Source organism: Mastigoproctus giganteus, chromosome 6, assembly GCF_048544385.1.
Source record: "Mastigoproctus giganteus isolate SK-2022 chromosome 6, ASM4854438v1, whole genome shotgun sequence".
Classification (NCBI taxonomy): Eukaryota; Metazoa; Arthropoda; class Arachnida; order Uropygi; family Thelyphonidae; genus Mastigoproctus; species Mastigoproctus giganteus.
The window spans coordinates 61,711,531-61,734,423 of NC_143580.1; the positions used below are offsets into that span (position 1 = coordinate 61,711,531).

At 36.6% G+C, this 22,893-nt stretch overlaps 1 protein-coding gene across 4 annotated transcripts in view; it reads right to left on the reverse strand.

The window, feature by feature from the left end:
• Positions 1-11,394: 11,394 nt before the first annotated feature.
• The window catches only part of LOC150084345 (cell adhesion molecule Dscam1-like), a 229,453-nt gene continuing 217,954 nt past the window's right edge, over positions 11,395-22,893 (reverse strand). For 2 of the 4 annotated variants that reach the window (XM_090375981.1, XM_090375980.1), the window contains one exon: positions 11,395-12,041. In XM_090375981.1, the coding sequence (XP_090232107.1) occupies positions 11,952-12,041 (90 nt within the window). In that variant the 3' untranslated portion in view covers positions 11,395-11,951. The remainder of the gene's footprint in view (positions 12,042-22,893) is intronic. The other 2 variants (XM_090375984.1, XM_090375982.1) reach the window with 1 other exon arrangement.

Consider the following 22,893-nt stretch of genomic DNA (forward strand, 5'->3'; position numbering starts at 1 on the left):
CTTAAGAGTACAGCGAATCTTCGTCTTTGTTTGTTTGAAATACGAGAAGGCCGATTCGCATAGATATGTGGAACCAAAAGAGGAATTTAAAAGTTCATTGCATTTTTTTACATTTGGGTACTTTTCTCGGCAAATATATTTTTAAAAGTATTTTGCTGATGATCTGGATTTTAGGAAGACATCGTTTCGCAATGTAATAATTTCATTTTCAAGTAATATTTTCACCATGTGAAAAATCGCAGCGATTTTTTCTGCAATTTGTTTCGTATCTAAGTCGACATTATATGGATAAAAAATATATTGAACAATGTCTTCAATTGTTTTAAAATCACTGAATCTGGTTTCAAAACCGTCCACATTTTCAATTTCAGAAACATATTTCTCACTATTAAATTCAAAAACAGGATATATTTGCAAAATGATAGAATTTTTTTTTCTTTGAGATTCTTACCCATTGCCAAAAATTGATATCTATATGCAGAAATGCTACTAATCGTATCACCCACATTTTTATTTTTTCTTTGTAATTCCAAATTCAGATCACTTAATTTACTGGTAAAATCTGCCAAAAAAGACAGATCACACAACCACTCCGTATTTTGTTGCTGATAATCATCTTCCCTCTGATCAACAATTTTTTTAATTTCATTCAGAAAATTTCGAAATCTCTGTAGAAGCTTACTCCGACTCAGCCACCTCACACCTGTGTATAATCTCAGATCTGGTTCATTTTCATCGAGTTGCAATTTGAAAAGTCTCCTTTGAAGAGACTGTCCTCTGATGGAATTCACGATTTTGAAAGCTATGTCCATAACACTTTTAGAATTTAATCTTTTGCTGGCTAACACTTGTTGATGGATGATACAGTTGTAACTCAAAAAAAATCTGGGAATTCATCATGTGGTGAATCCGTTAAAATGCCCGGTCATTGCTTTACCTCCATTTGTTGTTACTGATACGAGCTTAAATAGTGGTAATTTAATTTTTGCAATAAAATGTTTGAATGAGTTAAAGATATCATGACCTCTAGTTCTTTCTTTTACCGAAACCATACCCAGCAGTTCTTCTCTAGTGGCAGAATCATCAAAAACCATACGAATAAAAACAAGCAACTGAGCTGTAATCACTGACATCTGTAGATTCATCCAGTTTAAAGAAAAAGACACAATAAGCAATATCAGCACGCAATTGTTCGCTTACATTTTTATTCATTTTTTCGATGCGTCGTATCCCAGTATTTCGAGATAATTGCAGATCTTGAAGGGCACCTTTAATTTCATTTTTGTTCTTAAATTTTTCCAAAAGACAATCTGTTATTTCTGAAAATGCGTCGTTGATGAATTGACCATCAGAAAATGATTTGCATTTTTTTGACTTTGCGACTCACTTTAAATGATGCAACAGTTACTGCTTTAGATTGTAAATTACGTGAAGAAATTTTGTTGCGCGAATAATCTGGATTTAAGTTCTTTTCATTTATTTTTTCTAAGGTCACTTTGGCGGAAAATCCGATTGGTATGTACCATGGAGCGCGTTGAAGTGCCTTTCTAAATTTCCTTTTTTGGATATAGTCACGGAAGCATTGCAAATCAAACAGCAACATTTTTCTTTCACCATTACAAAAAAGTAATCTAGTTCCCACTCTTGATGAAAATGATACGTTTTACTCTTTTTCGTAGTATTCATTTAAATCAAAAGGTATTAAATTAACATAAGTACTGTCCAGTTATTAAATCAGCAAAAGAAATGCTTACCAATTAAAACACCAAGTTGTCCGAACCGGAAAAATATTCTGTCTGAACAGCTAACGTAGGATAATTGATGAAGGATTCCCGAATGAGGAAGTTGTTTCCAAAATAACCGGACAAACACACCGCCATTTATTGCTCTGTTTGGTTATATCCTTATAAGAATCAGTTTTGAATGCCTTAGTGGTATTTCTCTAAAGCTATTTCTGGAGGTCACGACCATAAAACTATAGAAACAATTTGCACTTTCCGGTTTACTGGGCTTTTCTGTTAGTGCAATCTAATTATAAACGGGTAGTAAACTCCATCTTATTGCATTTGCAATAATACCGACAGCTGGAATTCTGTGGGGTTTTACGTTATTATGGTGAAATGTGTTTCTCTTCAATGAAATCTTCAATCATGCAAAAAAACACAAAAATAAATTCAAAATCTGCTCTTCATTCCTATTTTTGAAGCTTCGTAAAAAATTTAAAAAAAATAACGCGCAGGTAATGAAACCCGCTGCGCAATATAAAATTTTGGTAGTATAGCTGACGTGCAAATCGAGGGATGACTGTATATTTAAAATTCGTCGTGATCGACTGAAATTGAAGCCGCGATCGACTCGTTGGCCACCTCCTCGTATATACGATTTAAGGTAAAATTTGTAATTTATCCTGAAATGGTTAATTGTCATGAGCATTAGTTCCATGTTCTTAAAATTGGATATTGGTAATATCATATTATATACTGTAATAGGGTAGATGTATCATCTGAAATGCGGTTATTTGAATAAATAAATACATAAATATCCTCTGGAGCCATTGGTCAAAATTTTCATTGTTTTGCTTTTCTCGATTTGTTTCAGTAACCCTCGTTACAAGTTATTGTAACTCTGGAGAGGTGAGACAAAGATTAGAGTTCAGTAGTTTCATTACCAGAAAGATGCACAAAGTTACTTTCATCTTATTCATTGGATATGGATTCATGAATCAAGTCAATATTTGGTAACAATACTCTGGAACTTTCTCAAAGCTTAACAGTGTGCGCACATCTGATGCTCTAAAGCACTAGTTCCCAATCTTTTGTCACTCAAGTCACACTTTTAAGTTAAAAGATGAATATTAATGGAACACCAAAGTAGTGCTTGCCATTGAACTCAATGGAATTTTTCCTAATCTCGGGAAACTTGAAAAGGGTGGTGGTACAATGGTTGGGAGCCACTGCTCTAAAGAATACCATGTACCAGGAAGCTGGGAATGCTGAAACAGTTTAACATAGCTATTTCTGTTGCATTTGTGATCGGTATTTTATAGCCTTTTTGTATGTTCGCTGTATTTTGTAGCCTTTTGTATTTGTATGCCGTACTTATCTTATCTAGAAGTGAACCCCTGCCGCTCGTCGCCGTGATGGGATATTGTGCTGTAACTCTACTTCACAATAAAGATTTATTTATTTATTTCACCAAAAACATGCCAAGTGTGTTGATCCACTGTGTCATTTTCATCTCTATTGATACTAAATGTATTGATACTGATGGTGAACATTTTCAAACATATCTTAATGTTAAGGGTATAAGTGGAACAGTGGGTATACACTATTTAGGAACAACTTGTATATATAAATGGCACCTTCTTATATTCACAAGGGTGGGTCTCATAAATTTTAATTCATATTTCTGAATCACAAGGCCTTTGATTCAGAAATATGAATTAAAAATTAAACTAGGAAATATTCAAAGATGTTACTTGCATTTTATATTTATGCTATTGTGCTTTGGCAAATTTAAGGATTGGAGCAAATTTATGGAATATTAAAATAACAGCCATCACAGATGGCAATTGTTTTGGCCACATATGTTATGTACAGACTATTCGTATACATTGCAAAATACAGTTAAACAGCAAATAAGTTTTTAGTAACTGATGAATAGACACTGTTATCACAAAAAATGACATTTATTTCAGAAAATTAAAATAATACAGTCAACTACCTTAATTTCTCTTCCAAAAGTTTCAATTTCATAGTTTATAGTTATTTCTTCATTAATAAATAAATCTGCAATTTTAAAATAAAAACACACACTCTTGAATTGAAATCTATACAACTGCATTGGAAATGGCACAATTTCCTGTCATTTCATTACATATATATATATATTACTACTGTGTAAAGATCTGCAATTAAGAAAGTCTGTTCAATTTTCACAGTCTTGGAGGAGATTATTCCAAATTCTCTATCTTCAGAATTTCTGAAATTCTAAAATAACCTATGACTCTAAAAATGCACCAAATAAAATAGTATTTGTAATGGACAAACAGTATAACGTATGCTCTATTTCTATGATGAAAATCAAACTGAAAAACAGTAAGTTTGCTTCTTTTCTTTCTATATAAAAATATTAAAAGCAAATAAATTCATCCAACTACTGTAAAAGATTTTTATGAAACCACAGAAAAATAACCTCTTATGAAATTATTACCAAATTAAATGAATATACTATTATGTGCTATTGCAAATATATTTCTGTTATTGTCAACATTCAAAATTATAAAATGTTTTAAATTATGCTTTATGTTGCCCCCCTATCACGTTGATAAAGTATGTAATTTGATGCAAAATTTATCATAGAAACCAAAATTTCATTTTTAAGTAATTGATAGTTTTCATGATGATTAACTAATGATTATTTACTTAATGTTTCCTTTATCGGTATCAGTTTAGTCATTTTTTTTTCATTCTGGCCCAAAATAATAATGACATATTCAGTCATTACCCACTTTATTAGGTATGCCTATCTAGTATTATATAGAAACTCCCTCTGCCAGCAATACAACAGCATTTCACCTTGACCATCTTAAACTGATTCCACTAATTTCTAGTAATTTTCTTGTGGTGTATTGGCCCATGCACGTTGGATGGCAACTTGCAATTTCTGTAGAGAGGATGGCCCTTTCAATGTGATCTCACATATACTCTTTAGATTGAGATACAGTAACTGTGGGAACCACTACAGAAGGGAGAAGTCTGATTACAGTCCTCAAAGACCTTAAACAAGAGTTAAGCATGGTGGTATGTCACATTATCTAATGCAAGTAACCAACCTCCAAGAGAAGTAAGCAACATGTTAAGGTGCATTTGGTATGCAACAATATTTTTAGTATGCTTGAGTATTCACAGGCAGTGGAAATCAAGGGATCCAGACTCCAGTAAAACATGCTCCACTGTTCTTGTACAGTGGCTCTATGGCTTCATGTTATTATATCAAGCCATGCCATCAATATGATGTAGCTGGAAAATGGAATTCGCCACTTTTTTTAGTTTTCCAGTGTTTATTTCTTAAGCCCACCATGGATATTTCATCCTCGTGTAAGTAGGCAGCAATTATAGCAAGTTTGTTTACTGTTGTATCTCAGACAGAGCAAAAGCCTATGCATTATATTCAAATTCCTACTGATGATGTGTTCCCTTATTGAAATGGATTATTTTCCTCATTATTTTTTCACCTCAGATATAAATTACTGGTTTACCACCAGTTTGTGCACTGATTTTCTGTCTTTGCATGTCTCTGTATAACTTTGCTACTGCCCTTGCATACACCCTCACCATTCCAGCCATGCTAAAACACCATTCTGGACATTTACAAGCATTTGACATTAAAAGATGCCAGATGCTTGTATGTGTCCTCTTTTACAGTTGACTGTAATGTGTTTGCTATGACTTCTGGGGACAATCTTCCACCTGAGATATACAGTCAGACTCAAATATCAAAAACACATGACATATCAGCCCACTTCTATGCAACCTTGTGGCATACTTAAAGTGGGCATCAAACCAACACTTCTTTTTTATTCCAAAGCATGAAGTATCCTGATTATTTTTTATAATACTTTAATAGTTAAAAAAAAAAGTTAAATACTTTCATACCAAAATTTTAATAGTCCAAAGTAAGCCTTTATACTTAACAGGGCTGCAACATACAATACATGCCATGCAATATCACAGAATAAGTGAAGAAAAAGGTCAAGCATCCTTCCCTTTTAACTTAACGCCAGTCCTTCCATAAAGTGAAAATTGTGACATGCTGCTAAATAAAAATGAACACCACTTACTGTTAAACTTCTCTAAAATAATTACTTTACAGTAGAACTGATTTCATACTTATTAATTCACATTGAAAAGGCAATTCTATGCAGTTTCCAATGTAAAATCAAATACAGAATGTTTTACAAAATTATTATAACTGAAAAGTAATCTTAACAAGGCAATATCCATATCAAGAGAGATTATTTAAAGCTAATTCCATAGCATAACATAACATATGCAATAAGTGAACCTATTCTTGATAAGTTTAGAAATTTCCAACAATTACTAGTTATTTTTCAATAGCTGTTTAATCATAAAGAGTTAATTATGAGGAACTACCCAAAATATTTAGGATTCCCCTTGCTGTGGCAGCAGAGATGAGAATACAGACTTCTGCTTCTAGCTAATGATAGTGCATAACTAGCGTGCAGTTTTGTCTTAACCCCGCTCAACAGTTTGCTTGTCTTATTTTATGTCTCCATGTCGAGTAACTTTTATGATTTCTGTGATTTACTAGGATGACAAGTTTGAGAGAATGAGTTTATACTGATCAGTTCTGAAATCAGACATCACAGCAAAGATGACTTACTGAAAATCCTATGGAACCTGGCTATGTATTTTGATGGAAAAACTGAACACTCAATGGACTGGGCAAAATTTGTGCCACGTGCTGTGAGTGATGACCAGGAGTAATCATTTCTGGCCAAGAATAACACAGGTTTAGTCTCCACATCCTCTGTACCCTTCGGAACTAGCTTCTATGATTTATTTTCTTTTCTGATACTAAAATTTAAATTCAAAGGGAGGAGATTTAATAGCAATCCAGAAGTGCTTAAGCAATATCAGGATTTTTGAACAAGGTGCATTACCTTACAAGGGGATTATTTCAAAAGGGATGCCATGGAATTATAGGCAAGCAAAATTAATTTCTTCTTAGTTTTTTTTTTTTTATTACAGTTTGGAAACTTTTGGGTGGTGACTCATATTATGCTGGAGATATCATTACTTAAAGTACAGTACAACTTCTATTCAATTCTTCTTGTAAATCAAAATGGCAAATGATATGACAATCTAAAGGAATTACTATGACTGATGTGCAACCCTGCTGCTTTTAACATGGTGGTATAAATTCTCATATTAAAGAAAAAACCTTTTCACTTTAACACCAAAAAATAAAAATAAACTCTGTACTATATAAGAAAGCATTGTCCAATAATTGTAAACATTAAAGCACACAAGATAATCTTTAAAGACTTCTGAGCCTAATCAAAATCATGATTAACAATTTCATTTTAACTATATTTCACATGCTGAGTAAAATATTTATATTTTGTTCAGTACGGATAATACAAGTATACAAGTTTATTTTGAAAGTAAAAGACTGATATTTTACTATCAAAATGAGAGTTGACAACAAACAAAAAGTAAAATAATAAATAATATAAAAAAGAAAAAGAAAGGATTTAAAAGTGTTATACATGTTTAGTATGGCTGTGGTTTTTAGTATGATTTTTACATGAATTATGGGCATTTTTCTAATAGCTGCATGACATAACTGTCTATATATCCTTGTATGTGTAAAAGAGAGAAACAGTGTGCAAACTTTTCAAAATATGTGAACTCAGTGCTAAAATCATTACCAATTTGGCTGCTATTTGTAGACTTGATTTTTTTCATTTCCTGTTCAAGTAAAGGAATGTTTTTTAATTTCCTGTTAATACAAAGGAAACTTTTTTCCATTTCCTGTTATTTCTGAGGCATGCATCATTCCAACCCACATTTCTCAGCAATTCAAACATCTAACAGTCTCTGTTAATTTGTAGTTAAATTGTAAAAATACATAAACAATGTAAACACATCTAATGCAAACACCTTTTGCATAAACTTGGAAAATGTATTATGGTGGATAAAAGGCTAACAGGTAACTCTGAGTGGGCCAAAGATCTCAAGTAAAGTTACACAGGGTTCAGTACTGGGTCCCCTTGCTGTTTCTAAGCATAAGGGGCATGATGTCAAATAGTTTGCTGATAATAAAAAGAGCAAGAAAATGGTAAATAATAGCAACCAAGGTATGTTTGTTTTCAATGATACTTACAGAAATTATTCAGTAGGTCTGAAATATAGCAATTAAAGTACAATATTAGGAAATAAGATTCTATATTGGGATATTATTTTATTGCTTGGAAATCAACAAATTTAAGGCAGTCAAAAATAAAAGACTTAGGAATATTTGTGTAATTCAATGTGAGGTTTGGTTTATACATTCATGTCAGCTTGCACAATTACACCACTGTATTTTAATCTTAGAATTTCCTTAGTCTTTCAATGTACATTGTGGAAGGGCTTCTAGAACATGTTTTATGTACAAACATTTTGCTAGTAAGATAAGGAGGCTTTGAAAGGCTTTAATAGATTTAATAGTGGGGATATCAGGTAATGAGGACATGAACTTAAGTTAAGGAAGGATAGTTGTAGAGTGTATATAACAAAATTCTCATTTAGCTAAATGGGTATTAAATTGAACTAAATTAATTACCATCTACTCTTATAGAACTAGACAGTTTGTGCAAATTTAAGGAATGGTTGGGCAAATATTAAAATGGAATTTTTGAATAAGTCAAGCTTCCTTGTATTGAAGCTTTATTGATAATTCTAGTGATTATTCATATGTCACTGTAGCATCAGTATGAAATGGTATATCATTAATTACTTTATTATTAAAATTCCATATTCAATGATGGGGTGTATCTGAATATATATATATATATTAAATGTGATAAATATTTTGAATATAAAGAACAATCAACTAACATCTAGCTATCTATGTGAATCATCTATCAATAATATGTACGTTTGGGTTCACTAGATGAAAATCTTCTCCATAATGCACCGTAATTACAGAGTTAATTACATTATGCAGAGTACCATCTGAAAGATAGAACAGATGACCATAATGCTGCTATTTGGAAAAATAATTTTTGCTAAAGCTGTAATCACAGTTTAGTATGGGGAGGAATCACACTAAGTGAGCCCAATAATATACATAATGATAGATCACACATATTGTTATAGAGACATTAGTTGGAGGTCATCCACTTTTGATGCATTGATTGCACATCAAGTGACCTATATCTCATATATATCCCATCTCTAAACCTAAATTCTTTAGTGTGATAACTGACCATTTGATGATGTAATATCATTCAGGCCACATTCTCCCAGCTGGCTGTCACTTGTGTCTTTATATCAAATTTTTCTAATGAGGGAAGTTGTGCATATACTCTCACAAAAAGCTGCATACTCTAAAAAAAAAGTTTAAAAACTATGTTTATCATTTTTAATCATAATATACAGTTTTAATCCTGCTCAGTGTACAGTTTTGTTTTGTTTTTTTTTTAATTTTGAACAGTAGAATTTACCTCTCTTATTATAGGAACAGTTTTGCACATCAGTTGAAGTCACTGCTCTTCTCACTAGTTTTTAACATGAATTGACTTTCTGGCTTTATTGACCTTTTTAATTATAATTTACATAAATTGATTAAAACACATGTACTATGCATAGTAGTGAAAGAGCGCACAGAATAAATATTAAAACAGCATATCCATTCCATTAAAAACTCCTGCAATTAAAATGTTTGGCAAACATTAATAGAGCAAACTCCATATAACAGTCAAAATTAAATAATAAAATGCTGAAAAGACAGAAGTAGATAATTATGTACCTACTCTTTCAGTGCCAAAATAAATCTATTTGTAATTATCCTATTTAGAAATGCAATATGAAAATTCTTGTGGATGTTACTGTTGTGAGGTAGTAAAGAATTTGGTCTGCTCTCCATAAGCACTGTTATAGTAAATAAGAAATTTATACCAACCTACATGATAACTGAAATGAAAATACAGAAGTTAATTTTATAAAATACTTAAAAATCTCTATCAGCCACAATTGTATATTTGGGCATCACAGAAAAGATGACTTACTTTCAGAATGTATGGCACTAGAATGATATGAGCATAATTGTGCATTCCACAACACTATTAACAACTTGGACATTAAAAATGCAACAAAATCTGTAAATACAGAATGTGACATTTGAATGAGATTCATGTTATATGAAATGAAGATGCAATAACAGTTGTAGAAATATCTAGTAGATATTCCACAGTATGAATACAAAACCACATGAGGACCAATCGTATTTTCCAAGCAGGATATCCAACAATATCTAAGGAAGGTCTGAGGATAAAAATGTTTCAGACACACTTCAGTATTTTTAGTGATTAGGTTAAATATTCTTTAATAACATTGAGATTATTAATTAGAACAATTTAAATTGCTTATTTATTGGCCCCCTCCTTAAGGAGGTCTAAAGTTTATACCATTGAAATAATTCAATCACAGAATGAATTTATGGTATAAAAAATGTTATTTATCACAGCAATCAATAAATATGCATGTATAGCAAATTAATATTTTAAGTAGTCTTAGTATCAAACGACAAAATTAACAGATTATTTAAGAGCAGAAATACTCTTAAAAGATATCATGACTAAACAAATGTAAAAGTGTACATTTCCATATAAAAACATTCGGTAAATAACACTACACAATTTTTTTATTAAATTCTATACAGAATATTACATAATTTAATTTCCAGCTGCCAAAAATTTTAGGCCATTGCAATTTCTCAAGGACACAATGTTACACATAAGTTCTACTACACAAATAATCTAATGTGATCAGACCAGCTTTTTTTTCACTGAAATGCAATGAATGATCAACAGTTCACCAACTTTTCAAATGTATAAAAGTCAGAGATAGAGACCTAACAATGCATTATTTCCTATTTTAACTTGAAAAGTTATTTCTTATATTAAATATGACTAAAACACATGCATGAATACCTTTGTTTCATTTCCTCTTTGAATATGCACCACTTTGCCAGAATTAGTCCATTTAAAAATGAACCTTTATCACAGTAAATAATGAGAGATTTCTAATTATAGAGGTCACCTTACATTTCATTGTGATATTTATTCCAGTTCAATTCACCATGATGTGATTTCAAGATATTAGCAATAACACTGGAAATTAATATTAAAATTACAAGCACAACAAAAACCAGAAAAGATAAGAATATAAAAATCTTATGATTTTCCTATCGTGAGTAGTTTAGTTTTAGCCTGCTGCCAGAACCTTTCTTTAGCTAATAAGCAACCAATTTCAACTTGAACATTAAAAATGTTCAGTAATTATTAGACTTAACTATTTACTCTTCTTCCTGTACCATTACATATGAAATGAAAAGTAAATTGTTTCACTGTTTGAAACTGCAATATATTCCCTATTAAATAATAATGTATGCAATATTAATCAATAGCTCCCAAACTTAGGTGATCTGTAATCTTCCTGAAGAAATACCACAACGTTTAAAGATAAGAGCTGAACAAATTGCAATAACAAGCATTAGGATCCAAGCAATAGATTCTTAAAAGTATGTGAAGATAAGCATGTGTGTATGAGATCTCAATGTATTTTAATCTATAAATGTAATTTTCAACAAAATTACCATGAATTAGATTTTTTACCCTTTTAGAATGAAATAAAAATAATAACTATAGAAAAATCTAAAATGGAAGTTAAAATAGTTTCGTACCACAATTTGTTCATCTGTCTATGATCATTTATATTTCATAATGGTTGACTGTAATAAAGCCCATGATGTTCATAACAAATTGTTTTGACAATGCAGCAGCAAACAATGTAGAAAGTCACTAAAAAGCTGTGTTACATTGTGTCCTGTGACTATTGAAAACAATGAAATCTGTAAAACCAACTAAGTATTAACATTTCTAAGATTCCTAATAAGTAATGCATTTTTATAAATTATATTGATTAAAAAATTCCAAAAAGATGGGTTTTTTTGAATACTAGTACTGAACTTGTGCTCTACTGCTATAAAAAAAAAGGTATTTTCTTAATAGGCATTAACTCACACCTCCCTTAGAACTAACAAATGTTCAATAACATGTTACTCAACAGGAAAACAGAGTAAAAATTCTATCTACAAGGAACAGGATACTCTAGTCATATAGAGTTAAATAAGTAATGGGCCAAGAGATAAAAGCGAAGCTAACGTGGAACTACATTTTGGTGACTGGCTACAGGAACAGGATGATTTGGAACTTGGTTCTTTAAACGTGTATAGCTGCCTGCTTGACCCTAAAAACAGAAGCAAGCTAAATGTAATACCAAAAACCACTTAAGGTACATAATGTAAGAAACATAATTAGGTTAACGTGTAGATAAAACAGTTAATTTTTATTATATATATATATATATATATATATTAAATCAAAATTTAATGATCATTTAATTTAATGATTTAACTTTTTATAAGTAGCACTGCAGAACTATGAGGGCAGTTCCAAACATAATGTATACTGTGCTAGTATGGCTGACTGAGTATTTGCTTCACCTTAAAGAGCTGGAGTCAGTTATAGTTTTATTCTTGCCAATAGAGGAGGTACCAGTGTCATGGTTCTACTATAACCTCTTTCTATGTCAAGTTTAGGTCAAGTAACATGAGAAGACCTACACTCATAACATGTGGCAAAAACCTGACTGAAATTCATTAAATCAGTTTAAGAATGTGTGTGTGGTAACAATTCAATAGATAGTGACAAATGGGCCTGGAGTACTGGGGTCCATAGTTTAACAGATATTTATTTAAAGTATACTCAGTATAAAATAAAATAAAATAAAATATTTCCAGAAGCTTTCGGAACTCGTGTCCCTTTCTCAACTGATAAAATTTTTTTTTTTTTTTTTTTTTTTTTTTTTTTAAATACGCTACAAGCAAAGTGTGGCACGTTACTCATTCGTCATTGTTGTAGCACGGACGTGTGCTGCCTTGCGCCAGTGATCATCCATCAATAAAACGGTTGTCTCCAGGATTGGATGTATACGCATGCCTTTCTGGCGATTTAATGCCTTAGGGTTGTTCATTATGTTTAGTGACTCTAGCCATAGGCGGTGGCGAAAGTGTCGCGCGTGGTCCACTATCTCAAAGTCGCGCTTGGGGTCAAGATCGTGGTTGGTAGCCCAAAAATGTTCTGCAAGCGCGGACTGGTCAGTTTCGGCAAGCCGGATTGCTCTGTCGTGTTCCGTGAGGCGATCCTGGAGACGTCTCGATGTCTCACCCACGTAGCAACTGTTACAGGCCCTACAGGTGATACGGTACACTACATTGCTGCGTAAGACAGGTGTGACAGGGGTCTTCACACTGGAGACAAGTGAACGTAGGTTCCTACCTGGTAATTGTACACATTTTATGTTGTAACTTCTCAGGATCTTCGAGATACGTCCTGACACTCCTGGATAGTACGGAATGTAGGCGGATGATATGCCGACTTGCTTCGGAGGTCTTGGGTTGGAAGTAAGTTCTTGTGCCTGTAACAAGCATCTGTTTAGTACATGGGATGGATAACCGCATCTGGTTAAGTCCGCCTTCACACGGGAGATCTCGTTACGTCTAATTGTGTCGGTGCTGGAATGGCTCCAGGCCCTGGAGAACAGGGTGCGGGCAGTGCTATTGAGATGGCTTGGAGCGTGGCCGGACCCGTAGTTGGTGAATTGACCGCACCACATGGGTTTGCGGTATACTGAGGTCTCTAGATGTGGGCCTACGCGATGCACTAGCACGTCCAGAAACGGGAGCGAACCGTCCACCTCTGATTCTACGGTAAACTTGATGAAATTGGATAGAGAGTTGAGGTATTCTAGTAGTACCGTTTCAGAACCACGTGGTATTATGGTAAAAATATCGTCGACATATCTACACCACGTTGTAATAGGTGTAGGTGGGTTCTGGTGTATCTGTTTCTCCAGATCTTCCATGGCGATGTTAGCTACTACGGAACTGACAGGGGCACCCATAGCAGTGCCATGTACTTGTTTGTAGAGTGAGTCTTCAAAGGTGAAGATGCTGCTAGAGAGGCATAGGTTGAGGGCGGTACAGATGTCATCAGTGGATAGTGACGTCCTGGATTGGAGGCTTAAGTCGCTCTCAAGGAGCCTTCTGGCGCAGTGCACGGCCTGTTGGACGGGAATCGAGGTGAATAAAGAAACCACGTCAAATGATGCCATGATATCTCGAAGATCCTGAGAAGTTACAACATAAAATGTGTACAATTACCAGGTAGGAACCTACGTTCACTTGTCTCCAGTGTGAAGACCCCTGTCACACCTGTCTTACGCAGCAATGTAGTGTACCGTATCACCTGTAGGGCCTGTAACAGTTGCTACGTGGGTGAGACATCGAGACGTCTCCAGGATCGCCTCACGGAACACGACAGAGCAATCCGGCTTGCCGAAATAATCAATATTCAATCCCTGATAACTCTGTCATGGCATCATTTGACGTGGTTTCTTTATTCACCTCGATTCCCGTCCAACAGGCCGTGCACTGCGCCAGAAGGCTCCTTGAGAGCGACTTAAGCCTCCAATCCAGGACGTCACTATCCACTGATGACATCTGTACCGCCCTCAACCTATGCCTCTCTAGCAGCATCTTCACCTTTGAAGACTCACTCTACAAACAAGTACATGGCACTGCTATGGGTGCCCCTGTCAGTTCCGTAGTAGCTAACATCGCCATGGAAGATCTGGAGAAACAGATACACCAGAACCCACCTACACCTATTACAACGTGGTGTAGATATGTCGACGATATTTTTACCATAATACCACGTGGTTCTGAAACGGTACTACTAGAATACCTCAACTCTCTATCCAATTTCATCAAGTTTACCGTAGAATCAGAGGTGGACGGTTCGCTCCCGTTTCTGGACGTGCTAGTGCATCGCGTAGGCCCACATCTAGAGACCTCAGTATACCGCAAACCCATGTGGTGCGGTCAATTCACCAACTACGGGTCCGGCCACGCTCCAAGCCATCTCAATAGCACTGCCCGCACCCTGTTCTCCAGGGCCTGGAGCCATTCCAGCACCGACACAATTAGACGTAACGAGATCTCCCGTGTGAAGGCGGACTTAACCAGATGCGGTTATCCATCCCATGTACTAAACAGATGCTTGTTACAGGCACAAGAACTTACTTCCAACCCAAGACCTCCGAAGCAAGTCGGCATATCATCCGCCTACATTCCGTACTATCCAGGAGTGTCAGGACGTATCTCGAAGATCCTGAGAAGTTACAACATAAAATGTGTACAATTACCAGGTAGGAACCTACGTTCACTTGTCTCCAGTGTGAAGACCCCTGTCACACCTGTCTTACGCAGCAATGTAGTGTACCGTATCACCTGTAGGGCCTGTAACAGTTGCTACGTGGGTGAGACATCGAGACGTCTCCAGGATCGCCTCACGGAACACGACAGAGCAATCCGGCTTGCCGAAACTGACCAGTCCGCGCTTGCAGAACATTTTTGGGCTACCAACCACGATCTTGACCCCAAGCGCGACTTTGAGATAGTGGACCACGCGCGACACTTTCGCCACCGCCTATGGCTAGAGTCACTAAACATAATGAACAACCCTAAGGCATTAAATCGCCAGAAAGGCATGCGTATACATCCAATCCTGGAGACAACCGTTTTATTGATGGATGATCACTGGCGCAAGGCAGCACACGTCCGTGCTACAACAATGACGAATGAGTAACGTGCCACACTTTGCTTGTAGCGTATTTAAAAAAATTTTATCAGTTGAGAAAGGGACACGAGTTCCGAAAGCTTCTGGAAATATTTTATTTTATTTTATTTTATACTGGGTATACTTTAAATAAATATCTGTTAAACTATGGACCCCAGTACTCCAGGCCCATTTGTCACTATTCGATCACTTTATGGCCATAATACCTACAACGATTGTGCACAGTTGCAAAAGTGCTTCCTCTCAATAGCTCGCTACAGGCAACATTTACGCTTCGCCCACAGATGCAAAAGCAATCGAATTATACCTAAAGGGTTCCGATACAAAGCCCCGTTCCACAACTCTCATATGGATCGTGCCTGCTTTAACTTCAGCCTACGCACGTTAAATTTATGGATATCCCATCTCCACCGTGAAATCAGGAACGCTGACTACAACAAGTCCAGACTGTTACAACATATACAAGGTAAGGTCTCGCCTATTGTATTTACAAACCTTATACATACCATCTGCCATCGGGCTAGTCAGACCTCGGATACCTACCGTTTACGCCAACAGCGCAAGTTCATAAACTTGAGCATAGAAACTAACTCCTTAAAGACGAACACTCGTTCAGACGACACGACTTCTTTCGTCTTGAATCTAAGTAACAAACAACTGTCCAACGAGCAGCTGAGTGTTTTATCAAACGGTATGAAATTCGCCGTTATACCATCGAAACCTCCCATCACACAGCTCGCTATGGGCATAGAAGCCAGTATTACCAACCTTCCCGAAGAAACTGCCAACGAGATCCGATTCAAGACTGCCGCAGTCCTCCGCAACACTCGAAAAACGTGCTCAAACCTCAACCACCGCCAACGTGCCGCCCTGTCATCTATAAGAAAAGACAACTCCATCGTTGTACTTCCTGCGGATAAAGGGCGCCGGACTGTTGTGCTGGACCGATCAGCCTACCGAGAGAAAGCCTTGGCCCTATTACTCGATCCTAACGTATATGAACCTCTACCTGATCCTCCCGTTAAAGTCTTGAAACGTCTGGAAGCAAATGTTAATAAACTTGTCCACGCATGGCTTAAAGATAAGAAGATCCCGACCGCGACTCACCATCTTCTGCGTGCTACTGGCTGCCAACTACCACAATTCTACGGATTACCAAAGATCCATAAACCGGGTATTCCTCTCAGACCTATAGTGTCTTGCTGCAGTGCCCCAACGTATGAACTGTCCAAACACATCGCGAGCCTCCTCTCGCCTCTTATAGGTAATACATCTCACACCGTTAAAAACAGCAGTGAATTCATTAACACCATTAAGGACATTTCAATCCCTGATAACTCTGTCATGGCATCATTTGACGTGGTTTCTTTATTCACCTCGATTCCCGTCCAACAGGCCGTGCACTGCGCCAGAAGGCTCCTTGAGAGCGACTTAAGCCTCCAATCCAGGACGTCACTATCCACTGATGACATCTGTACCGCCCTCAACCTATGCCTCTCTAGCAGCATCTTCACCTTTGAAGACTCACTCTACAAACAAGTACATGGCACTGCTATGGGTGCCCCTGTCAGTTCCGTAGTAGCTAACATCGCCATGGAAGATCTGGAGAAACAGATACACCAGAACCCACCTACACCTATTACAACGTGGTGTAGATATGTCGACGATATTTTTACCATAATACCACGTGGTTCTGAAACGGTACTACTAGAATACCTCAACTCTCTATCCAATTTCATCAAGTTTACCGTAGAATCAGAGGTGGACGGTTCGCTCCCGTTTCTGGACGTGCTAGTGCATCGCGTAGGCCCACATCTAGAGACCTCAGTATACCGCAAACCCATGTGGTGCGGTCAATTCACCAACTACGGGTCCGGCCACGCTCCAAGCCATCTCAATAGCACTGCCCGCACCCTGTTCTCCAGGGCCTGGAGCCATTCCAGCACCGACACAATTAGACGTAACGAGATCTCCCGTGTGAAGGCGGACTTAACCAGATGCGGTTATCCATCCCATGTACTAAACAGATGCTTGTTACAGGCACAAGAACTTACTTCCAACCCAAGACCTCCGAAGCAAGTCGGCATATCATCCGCCTACATTCCGTACTATCCAGGAGTGTCAGGACGTATCTCGAAGATCCTGAGAAGTTACAACATAAAATGTGTACAATTACCAGGTAGGAACCTACGTTCACTTGTCTCCAGTGTGAAGACCCCTGTCACACCTGTCTTACGCAGCAATGTAGTGTACCGTATCACCTGTAGGGCCTGTAACAGTTGCTACGTGGGTGAGACATCGAGACGTCTCCAGGATCGCCTCACGGAACACGACAGAGCAATCCGGCTTGCCGAAACTGACCAGTCCGCGCTTGCAGAACATTTTTGGGCTACCAACCACGATCTTGACCCCAAGCGCGACTTTGAGATAGTGGACCACGCGCGACACTTTCGCCACCGCCTATGGCTAGAGTCACTAAACATAATGAACAACCCTAAGGCATTAAATCGCCAGAAAGGCATGCGTATACATCCAATCCTGGAGACAACCGTTTTATTGATGGATGATCACTGGCGCAAGGCAGCACACGTCCGTGCTACAACAATGACGAATGAGTAACGTGCCACACTTTGCTTGTAGCGTATTTAAAAAAATTTTATCAGTTGAGAAAGGGACACGAGTTCCGAAAGCTTCTGGAAATATTTTATTTTATTTTATTTTATACTGGGTATACTTTAAATAAATATCTGTTAATTCAATAGATTGAAATTCAGTGTCTAGATGAGTACAATGTTTTCAAGATGGTTGTAGAAGCATTTCAATGACTCATGGAAACCCTGCAACTGACAATACCTTAGCCATTATTTACTATACAACTTTTACAAAGAATGACAACAGAAGAAATTGCTATCAAAGCCCCCTATGTCCAAAATGGGCAGTGGATACTAAAAAAAGTACTGTGGAAGTGCAAAAGATTTCTGCTAAATACAGCAGAAGTGATAGCTTTAATGATCAAATACAGCTGAAAAATTACATCACCCTCATACACTTTATACATGAATTTCCCAGATTATGATCTCTTTCTGAAGCTGAAGTAACTCCTTTGTCAAATTTGGTTTAAGTCTCTTAGAGAACTTTTAGAAGCCAATGACACAAGAAGGATCCAAAAAATTTTACTAAATTGGAAAGAAATAACTGGTAAATAAGGGATTATGGTTACTTTTTTTAATAAAAATTTATTTCATTAACAATGAAATGCATTATGCATTGTTTTTGGAACTACTCCCATACAGTAGCTCATTGATTATCTGGTGATTGAACATCTGACTCCTTAGATTTTCCACCAATCAATTATTGTGAAAGAAACCAAGACAGAGCAATATTTCTAAAACAGATCTGGTATTCCAGTAAACATATTTGTATATACAGTACTGAATTTTAAAAACAAAATACTTAAATGGGAATATATTTTTTAATTACTGTATCTGTGTTGTATTTTTATCACATCAATGGCATTCATTGTGACTAAAACACCAAATGGAAGGCAAATATTGCAATGCTAGCCTTCAGCATAGGATATTCTATTTTAATATTAGTAGTGGAAAATGATGCAAGAAAGTAAACTTATACAACATCAGGGGGAAAAAAAAAATCTTCCCATGTTATCTGTCCAACCCCTTCTAATAATTTAGCATTAGCATTAGTAGAGGCATATGATGCAAGAAAGCAAGCTTATGCAGCATCAGCCAAAAAAAAAAAAAAAAAAACTTGCTCCCATTTCACCCCTCCGTTTGTTCCAAATACCTGTCTAGCTCAGACTTAAATTTATTTAGGCTATCAACTTCCACAACAAAAGATGGAAGTCTGTTCCACCAACCAACCACCCGCTGGCTAAAAGTAAGCTTCCGCACATCTATCCTACAACTGTCTTTCCTCAATTTGAATTTATGCCCTCTCAGGTGATTATTCTGAGCAAGAGGAAGAATCCCATCAGCACTGATCATGCTCAAACCATTCAAGGCTTTATACACCTCAATCAGATCACCTCGCAGGTGCCTAGTCTCCAGACACTGTAATTTGCAAAACTTAAGCCTTTCTTTGTAAGAGCAACCCTTCGTTCCATTCACTAATCTTGTTGCCCTTCTCTGTACTCATTCCAACAGCTCTACATCCTTCTTAAAATGAGGCCTCCAGATCTGTATACAGTACTCAAGATGTGGCCTGACCAATGCCTTATACAAGGGGATAATAACCTCCTTATCCCTGCTAGAAAAATTCCTGTATATCATTCACAAGACACCATGAGCTACTCTTGCAGACAGTCTGCACTGCTCAGAAAACTTCATATCTGCCTGCACAATTACCCCCAGTCCTTTTCATTCTCTACCACTGTCAGAGTAGTACCACACAGTTGATACATTACTCTGGGGTTACTGCTTCCCATATGTAGTACTTTACATTTGTCAATGTTAAACTTCATTTGCTACCTCTCAGCCCATCTGCTCAACTTTTCTAGATCCTGTTGCAGCAGTGTACTGTCATTAGTATCCTTAATAACCCTGCCAACCTTCATATCGTCTGCAAACTTGGACATTAAGCTTGATATACCATCATCAATATCATTTATAAATACAGAAAACAACAATGGACTCAATACTGAACCCTGAGGGACTCCACTAATAACATTAGTCCATGATGAGCAGTGTCCATTGATTACCACTCTCTGTCTTCTCCCACTCAACCATCCCTTTTTCCATAGCAGCAATTTGCCTCCAATGCCACACTGCTCCAATTTGTGCAGCAGTCTTCCATGTGCAACAGTATCAAAAGCCTTTCTAAGATCCAAATATATGATATCAAAGTTATTCCCTGCATCCAGTTCCTTTGTGACTACATCATAGTATCCAATCAAATTGGTCAGGCAAGACTTTTCCTTAAGTATAATTTGTCAAATGCTTTCTTAAATTTATTTAAACTACCAACTTATACAACACCAGATGGAAATTTGTTCCAAAAATCAACTACCCAATAGCTGAAAGCAAATTTCCTGATATCTATCCTGCAACCATCCTTCCTCAATTTAAATCTGTGGCCCCCCCCTGGCAATTATCTACGACTATGTCGTAAGAAGAATGATTATCCACAGAAATTGGACACTTTCTGACCTCTCTCCACCCCCCACAAATGATAGATGAGCTGTTTGCTGTATTTATAAATATCTTCAGCACCAGAATTTTTGAACAGTATCAATTTGTTTTTGGTTTTGTCTGTTTTTTTTTTTTTTTTTTTTTTCCATTTTTAATTATTCCTTCACAATTTCATTCAATGATAAGTTGAAAACTGTCAATCTGTCATTGATCTGAATCACCTGAATACATTACCTATGCAGTAAGGAGAAGGCTGCTAATTACATCCTCCCTCTTGCTCAGACTACACCCAAGAGGACAAATTCAAATTGAGGAAGGATGGTCATAAGATAGATGTGCAGAAATTTGCCTTCAGTCAGCAGGTAACTGATTGTTGGAACAAACTTCCATCTGTTGTTGTGGAAGTTAATAAAATTATCACCAATAATTATCAGTAAAAGAATACACTGAATGGTGCATGGCAGGCTAGAGGGCCATAATGTGAGAAAATGTAATTATTTATCAACAATTTAGTTGCTTAATGACAGAAATATATACCTCCCCACCCACACATATGTGAAAGTATGTTTTGGGGATAATTTTGAGAATAAAGAATTAAATCAATACCAAACTTTTGGCATAATTTCTATGGTCCTTGGGAAGGTTATAAGCTCAATTAAAATTCTACAACCATTACCCTAGTCTCCCTTCCCCTGTAGAAATTTACTACAATTAAGAGCATAAATTCAAATTACAGGGGTTAAGGTTTATATTGGGTTGTAAGAAGTTTTCTTTCAGCCGGCAAGTTGTTGATTGTTGGAACAAGTTGCCCTAGCAGGTAGTTGAGACTGACAGTTTTAATAAATTCAAAGGTCAACCTATATGAAGAGAGAATCATATAATTTGTATTTTCTTATCTGCTTGGGTTTTTTTTTTTTTTTTGCCAGTGCAGCAAAAGCATGTGACTTACTTGCATCATATGGCAAATGCTATTACTATTACCTGATGTACATAGATGACATCAAACTTTATGCAGCAACTGAGAATAAACTCCAACAGCTACTCTGGATCACCAAAGAGTTCAGCAATGACATCAGGATGTAATTTGGCCTACACAAATGCAAGACTCAATCTCAACAAGGAGATTACACTCACACTGACAGAAAGATGAGCGAAGTAGGCACTCCAGACACTATAATGACCCCATCAAGACTACATAGATAAGATGGCTTACAATGCTTGCCTTACAAATGGAAGGCTCTTCCCTGAGACTGAAGGATTCATGCTCACCATTCAAGACCAGTTAATCAACACCCGGAACTACAGGAAATACATCACCAAGTACTCTGGAATAACAGATGACACATGTTAACAATGCCACCTGGCCACATAAACAATCCAGCACATCACCGCAGGATTATTATTATTATTAGCCATATGGTGCAAGGAAGCCTGAGGCTTATGCTGCACCAGCCAAAAAAAAAAAAAAAAAAATTTCTGAATTACCCTGATAGAGAAAGAGAGAGAAGGGAATCACCAAGAAAGAGAAGAATGGTGATATCCAGCTGGGGGCAGGATGGTGGTGGATTGTTACAATTACCGTATTACAATTATGAGCCTCGGGTCATAATAGCAAACTCTACTCCCAAACTAAACTGGGAATGTGCCATCATAACAGACAAGATGATCCCGGGCAACAGACCAGATTAGCCTTCATCGATAAGAAGAAAATGGCTACCTACCTGATCGACAGTGGTGCCCAACACCAGCAACCTCCAGAAAACATAAGGAAAAGATCAGGAAGTACTCAGATCTAAGCAAAAGATGTGTGGCATATGGAACAAGAATGACCATCCCAATCACCATGTCAACTACCAGTATGGTGCCAAAGAGCCTCCATAAGAACCTAGCAGCAATAGGCTTCCCAGAGAACACTTACATGGAACTCCAGAAAGTCGCAATCCTGAACACCTGTAGAATAGTAAGAGTTCCTTGACCAACAGTAATAATAACAGTAACCAGAAACAACCAACCAACCCATGCAATTGGTCTCAGTACCTGTCACGAGGCAAAAAAAACCAAAAAAAAACCATGACACGTGTACTTATGCACCCGCACACCTGACCACTCAGCTGCGGTGGTTATAATAATAATAATAATCCATGGCGGGAACATGGTCACAGCCATAAACACTTAGGCAGTCACAGTACTAATGTACTCCTTTTGGATCATAGATTGGACCAATACCGAGCTGGAGGAGATTATGAGAGGATA